The sequence below is a fragment of the Triplophysa dalaica genome, chromosome 3, assembly GCF_015846415.1.
Source record: "Triplophysa dalaica isolate WHDGS20190420 chromosome 3, ASM1584641v1, whole genome shotgun sequence".
Classification (NCBI taxonomy): Eukaryota; Metazoa; Chordata; class Actinopteri; order Cypriniformes; family Nemacheilidae; genus Triplophysa; species Triplophysa dalaica.
In genome coordinates, this window is record NC_079544.1 from 10,755,257 (window position 1) to 10,762,571 (window position 7,315).

A 7,315-nucleotide genomic window follows, 5' to 3' on the forward strand; every position below is an offset into this window, starting at 1 on the left:
TCTTGAAGCACAGATGAAAAGAAAAACACTCCCCAGCACACCCCCTTCCTACATCAGACTGTCTCTGAGGTCACGTGAGGTCATATGTAATCATCAGACCAAGGGAGCCATCAGGTACATAAACAAGCCAGTGTCAGCCTTTCAAAAACAGTCCATGGCCACTTAAACTCAAACGATGGCTTCCTGTGTCATAAACAGCCTGTTTTGAAAGTAAACATTCCTGTTCAACAACAAAAGAAATGTAACAGCACCAGCCCTAAACACTGGTTGAAAGACACAAAGTTCGCAACGCAACACCTGAGACTCCATCATCAGCTAGTGAAACGCACAGGCTGTTTTTCAGAGCAGTCGCCTTGTCGGCTGAGTTTTTTTTCCGGCCTTTAAAAGGTTTTCGAATCCAAAGCAAATACACAACCATTTTAATGATAGCTGGCAGTCGAAGTACATCAGCACTTGAAGTGTTTGGATCTCATGCTAACCCACCGGCTTGATTAGTTGAACTGAGATGCTTTCCCACTTTTGTTTATCCTAAGAAAAGAGTGACTGTGAAAACAGGCACATGCGTAAAAAAAGAGCCACAGGAATCTTTGCTACGCTTTCTACTATTTCTCACAGAGAACCCGGGAGTCCTTAAAAACAGTTATATTACAGTTTGAAGGTGTTTTCACGCAGAGGAAGGAAAAGACTAACAACTTTCGTACATCAGCCGTCAGGCAGACACCAAGTAGGTTAGCTTAAAGCACACAAAACATCTGCGTTTCTCTCGAGTTTCTGAATTATTTCACTTTCGCTTCTCTGTCTTCTTGGTAATGACATAAATTAAGTGATATTTTAGAAGACCTCTCCTGAGGCTATTTACATAATGCAAGAGGATATGTGATACTGAACTGTTGCCAGCAACAGAATAGCCAAAGAATAATCTTTCAGTGAAATTTATCATGAAAGCATGCTCAGATTTGTTGTTGTGCACCCCGTTGAAAAAAACATTGTTTGATGGTTTTATATGTTTTGATACTGGTTTTCTGGTTTGCTGGTTTGTGCTAGTTTAAGCTAGTGATGTGCTGGTCCTTAGCTGGTTTCACACATCAAAACATACCTAACCCAGCATATGCAGTTTTTTTCAACAGGGACATTAAATCAAGTATTTATCTAATATAGCTAAACAGACTTTTTGAGGACACAGAAATAACCTCTAATGCACTAATCCTAATACGCAATGCTATGACACAGCATTTTTATTGCAAAGGTATATAACATGTTTGGATATATTTAGACAATATAAATGGGGGAAATTAAAATTAGGCTCCAAACTCATGGAAAAGATGTCACGGTTCAACATCACTTGCATACCGTAGTAATACATGTCTACACTTACACATATGCCCAAACAAACATGTAGCCCTTGCTGTTCATGGGTAAAAGTAAAAACAAGTAAAAAGTTCACAATATGGTAATATGGGAGCCATATTTTATCCGGTTTCAATAAAAAAATCACTCCAAATCTCAGTTTGTTGCCTCAGTGCACGGTTATGAGTTCCAAGGAGGAATAAGGGGAAATCCTGAAAACTTCCCAGATGTCCACAAGATTGTAGCATGTAAATTCCGCCGAGGTCGTCAAATCCCTGTGGTCAGCGACAGCCTCAGGAGAATCTAAAGTAAGCCACCATCATCAAAGAGATGACCGCACTCGTGCACACATTCAGTGTGAACAGTGAAAGTTTCCATTTTTGTGCTTTCCAAAACTGAATTTTCCCACATGTCACTTTCCACATGCCAAGAACATATCATGTTCTCTGTAAATAATTGGTTTTGGAAAGCTTGTACCTTGGGAAAGTTCTCTTTGATTGCGTTCCTTTGAGAATTATATCGATAAGAGTAAAGGACACATATAGGAGAAAAGAATGTAAATAGTAGAGTCTGTGATAGAAAGCTTTGGTTGGGATGCTGGAAATGTTCTGGGATGGCTGTGTTGTCCACTTCAGTTGACTGTGGGAACCTGGTTGAGACTGTATTCTTTGGCTTTAAGTCTCAGGTTGGCGATACTATTGGCCATGTTCATGCCCTGGGCAGTGTTGTTGGCCGCACATGATGGAGAATAGGTTGCCATGGCGCTGTAAAAAAAGGGTCAGGCTGTCAGGAAATTTGCAAATATTGTGCAGTGCACACGTTTATGTTGTCTTCTCAAAATCAGGCTGATTTTTTTAATGTACAAATATATCGAGGGGTGAGAACCAGAGGGGTGTAAGTGACATTTCATCAACTTTGCTTTTCTCCACAATAAGCCCTTTTGGCACCAACTGGCTTAGTATGTTAAGTCTTTTGGCCTCTAATGAATAACTTCCGATTAAGATTTCACTTTTGTCATTTTGGCAGTAGAAAGAGCTCACTGAGAGTTTAATTTGATATATAAATATCTCTATTTCACCCAAAATGTTACATCATTTCTCCCCTCGATATGCAAATATAGTTAATATAAGATTTTATACTACAGTAAAGTTTTGATGAAAAATTAGACTTGGAAACTATGGCATGCTGTCAGTTACGACACATTTGGAGAAATAAAATTGTAGGAGAATAAACGAAAATGTGACCCAGTCTGTGAAAACAAGGATAATGTCTCAAAATCTAATTTTGGACATCAAAGTTTGGCTTCAACCATTTATATCACTGTCCGCGATTGTTTTTGAAAAAGTTAACTTTAACGCAAGGAACCGACCTGTACACGCTCACTCAATGGATCCAGTGACGAACTGACAGGATTACCTCCAGTTAAGTGGCCTGACATCTAACTTACACCTACCAGACAGAGAAACCAAGCGTGTATAGTAAAGATGAGAGCGTATACATCTATAGATGACTGCGTGTACTAACAGTGGCAAATGTTAGAAAATGCATTTACTTGAACACAAACCTGACACATAACATGAGCCTTCTCGCTATTCCCTCTCCCTTTATACTAATCCATTTATGACAACTAAAGAAAAACTATTTCCTTTATTTTTAGTTTCTGGCAAATAGTTAACTGCTAGTTGTATAACCAACTAGGTTAGCTAGCACACCCTATGTGTTCAAAAGTTAACTTAACTTGTTACCCAGATTCTGATTTGAGCATTCGTGAGACATTTTTAGACACATACCTAAATCATAATACATAGCAACAAAAGACAGCAGTTTTTTAATCTTAAGTGTTATGATGTAAAACGCGAGCATTTTTATGATCGTTTCTGTTCAGTCCGCACGTTTTATTGTGTTTAACTAAAGCTTTCATCAATGTTTTTGTTTTGCAATGGCAGCAGGTATGTGTTAAAATATCAAATTGGAGACTGTATTCTGTCGATTGTGGCACTAAACAACAAGATGATATTTTAAACTCCTTATGTAGCCGAATCCTTGCTGGTTTGTATAGTCAGCCTCCGTTTTGCCTCAAGCTAATGGCGAGACATAAGGGTGACATCGACGCAAATGGGGTCTATAGCAGACAGGCAGATAAATGAAGTTTTTTGTACCTATACAGGCACTTTCTTCTTGGTATCAAGTGTTTGTAAGATACCAAGTGAAAGAAACCAGTTTATTTTTTGGTTGGGTACATTAAAAAAAAAAAAAAAATTTGTTAGGTGTTTCATTACAAGTCACACAATCTTATATTAAAAAGCTTTTATTATACTTTTATACAAATAGTATGAGAGTTGAAATGAACAGTGTCCGTTTATTTGCACAAAATGAAGGTCGAAACTTTTTTTCTCCTTGACAGCATGCCACAGATAACAAGATACGTAAATACACAATAAATTGTAAATAACCCATAATATTTGTGTAACCCCTCTGTAAACTTTTTGAGTATTTCGTGCAGAGGCATTTAACTCAACCCACTCTAGGCGTATATTAAATACTTAATACTTTATAACATATGACTTATGGCAACCCTTAATTGACAGTGTCTTTAAATATTAGCTAGACATCTCACCTGTATGATGGTGAGCTTCCCCAGGACAGGTAGTCATTGGGTCTGGGAGCGGGACGAGGCACAATAGGCTGCTCCACGGCTGTTACTTCTCCTGAGAAAGACTTGAGCAACGAGGCATTCTTACTGGCCAGCATCGCACGTTCATTTCGCCTGAACTTAGCCCGCCGGTTTTGAAACCACACCTGAGAAACCACAAAAGATTCTCGCATTGACATATGGTAGAGACCAGTTTTGCCAACTAGTTCTGATGTGCTTTAAGGTTATCCCCAGCTTCTTTGCATTAAGTTAATTCCATACAATGTCTAATATCTATGGGTTATAAAAGATATACTAACCTGCACTCGAGCTTCAGTGAGGTTGACCCGTCTTGCTAAGTCTTCTCTGACAAAAGCGTCGGGGTAATGTGTTCTCTCAAATACTCTTTCCAGGGCCTGCAGTTGGCTGCTGTTGAATGTGGTCCTGTTTCGCCTCTGTTTACGCTTTTTCTTTTCCTCTGAGTTGAGCTGCTCATCTGAGGACACATATAAATACACACTGTGAAACAAAGATGATGTTTGTAATAAACACCTCATTTTAATATGTTTACTCATTCAACAACCATAAACCCTGAAGTTGAAGACAAAAAAATAAAGAACATTCATTTTATAAAGAATGAAAGTTATGGTGAATATCATTAAAGGTCTACAGAAATACAATAAAATAATCACAACAAAAAACTTACAAATTCCTTTCCATTTTTGACTTTTTTTAAAGAGACACATTTTTCACAAAATAGTTAATGTGCGTTTTTTTAGTCAAGGCCAATATAGTGTTTTGGCTTTTTGCATACACCCTTTTTAGAAATATCAATCACTTCTTAAATCACCCCATAAAACGTCACTGAGTTGGAGAAAATACCCCAGTGACGAATTGATTCGCTCCAACTCTTTCAAGGTCATAAACTTAAAACAAAGATAAAAGAAAAGGTTATCAATGGAGGACCGTCAGCAAGTTGTAAATGTGACAGCTGCTGTGTGCACAGTGACGAAAATCGTTTTTTATCAACAGCAAGGCTTTAATGAAACAGGCCTACCCTAAGGCCCACAAAAGATGAATCTTAGCTTTGGTACGCATACGTCAAATATAAAAACATTAGACCTACAATATTTTTGTCTAAAAGTGCAGACTAAAGACTTCAAAGGCAGGCCTAATTCTTATCAAAACTGGATTTACGTTTTGCACGTCTTTTTTTTAATACTGTGATTATTTTCCCAAAGTGACTTGTTTGACGCAAAGTTTCAGATTTAGATGTCAGATTCACCACTAAGTATATGGACAAAAATTCGACTACATGTAAAATTGGACCCATTAAAACACTCGTATACCAGTTGCTTTTTATGAAAGCAAACTATTATAGAAAAATAAACAACGTGAAATATAAATAAACAAATCTTACTATTTTAGTTAGTCCGTCTATTTCCAAGAATTAGTCATTATAAGATATTTATTTCATTATTAATTCGGTAAAAAAAAATTATATCATAACTAATAATTCCGTTCCACTCTTCAGACTATTAGGCTATGTCGCCTATCGCCTATTAAACCATCTCTCAATTAGAAAACTCAGTCTAATTGTTTAGATGATCAAGAGATCATATTAACTGAAAGTAAATAGGCCAAACGCCGAAACTGAATGGACTCAAGTGGAGCAAATGTATAAGTTCATTTCGGTTTTAAGGTGCTAAAAAATTATTATTATTTTTAAACAAACATCTTATAAATGTTTATTTAAAAAATAGAGAAATATTAACCTGCTTATTTGTTAGATTGACCCCCTTATTGTTTGGGGGTCGCAGAAACCCTAGTGCAAATTCTCAATATCGACCTTTTAACCCATCAACGATTTTAAATAGGCCTTTTGAGCTGTGACCGCAGCTTTTGACTACCAAATGGCGTCGACTTTTCACAAATATAATAAAAGCCTTATTAATTCTGTTTTAACATTTAGGCCTCATAATATTAGCATGTTAACATTAACGTAATTCATTTCGTTTTAGCCTATATCTGGAGTTTCTTAGTGCCCAAATAGAAGTTTTCGTAAAAAGACATATTGAAAAGTTAGTAAATAGCCTATCAATCTGACACGTATTTTGTATGTTTTAAAAATGCTTGGGTGTATGTGAGTTATGTATTGTTTATGTACTTACTCTCCTGCTGTGTTGTGTCGCTGCCGCTCGTCAGTCCCGGAGACTCCAGCATACTCCTGCCCGCCTCTCCTGCGCTCTCCTCCGCTTGAGCTCCCACCATCTCCCGCGCTTCCTCCAGATCCAACAGGTGGCTCACGGAAAAGTTCTTCTTAGCCTGTAAATGATCCTGATTTGCGGTGATCGAACTCTCCAGTCGGTTAGGCAGCGTGGATTGTCTGTCCATTAAATGAGCATAGCTGGAAGTCATGACGCAAACTGACGAAACCCAAGATTTCTTCTTCCTTTAACAAACATCGGTTTTGGCGATAAACAATCACTCTGTGCTCGACAAATAGATCGATTTTGATTCTTTCATCCGTAGTTCAGAGTCGTGTTGATCCAAACACACTTTAACTTGACAGTCATGTGTCTTTATGGGAAATCGCATCACTGTTAAACATCTTCCCACGAAGGACTCCAAAGTGTGCAACAATTCGCCTACCCGATGATTCCCTCTTTGGTTCTGCAATTTAGACTTTTTCTACTCATTCCGCCGAAGTTTCAAATGAAGAACCGAGTATGATGGCTGGAAAAGTATAACAGCACAGATGAACGATTTACGCCCTGTAGTAAGAGGTCGGACGAGCCAGTCTCAGCTGCTTTCTCCAGTCCTTCAGATGACACACTGGCACAGAGGGGGGAGCCTGAGCGCAACATACATTGCCGCTTTTGAAGCGCTCGGGCGGGTTGATAGACATGCAAGAATCACTAATTATGTAACGTTTGTAGGTGTTTCTACAGTTTAACAGAGTCGAATGTTCTTTCTCCTCCTCCACACTCATCCCCACCACAACATTCAAAGGAATCTTACGTAGTTAAAATTAGGCTATAATTGGGTTAACTGTGAGAAAGTGAACTTTCACTCCTTAAAAACAAAATGCGTTGTGTTTACATTGGCTACTATGAAGACATGTCTTACAAAAAGCTATACAATACATTTAATTTAGTTCCAGTTAACACCCCAACAATGCAATGGGTGGGTTCTCTAATGGTGTCAACCCATCTTTGATTTGACTCTAAAATGTTATTATTTTTAAATAGATTTGCAGGGGATGTTAAAACATTGCGTGCGTTTCTCTCGACAGGAGGGGATCGAGCTCTGCGTGTGTCGCAATGACATGAGTTC

The 7,315-nt window shown here is 38.1% G+C and overlaps 1 protein-coding gene across 1 annotated transcript; it reads right to left on the minus strand.

Moving 5' to 3' along the window:
• Positions 1 to 1,220: 1,220 nt before the first annotated feature.
• On the minus strand, positions 1,221 to 6,888 carry prrx1a (paired related homeobox 1a). Its single transcript, XM_056743647.1, has 4 exons — positions 6,151 to 6,888; positions 4,300 to 4,475; positions 3,965 to 4,146; positions 1,221 to 2,111 (listed from the first exon to the last, which is right to left on the minus strand). The coding sequence occupies exons 1-4, from the start codon at positions 6,395 to 6,397 to the stop codon at positions 1,979 to 1,981; spliced, it is 738 nt and encodes a 245-aa protein (XP_056599625.1). The 5' UTR covers positions 6,398 to 6,888; the 3' UTR covers positions 1,221 to 1,978.
• Between the last annotated feature and the right edge of the window lie 427 nt (positions 6,889 to 7,315).

Excerpts from the sequence above, each read along its gene's own strand:
- prrx1a (XM_056743647.1), bottom strand. The coding sequence starts at position 6,397 with ATGACTTCCAGCTATGCTCATTTAATGGACAGACAATCCACGCTGCCT. Across the intron at positions 4,476-6,150 it reads CGACACAACACAGCAGGAGA|ATGAGCAGCTCAACTCAGAG; the intron begins GTAAGTACATAA and ends ATGTGTCCTCAG. Across the intron at positions 4,147-4,299 it reads TCACTGAAGCTCGAGTGCAG|GTGTGGTTTCAAAACCGGCG; the intron begins GTTAGTATATCT and ends GTGGTTTCTCAG.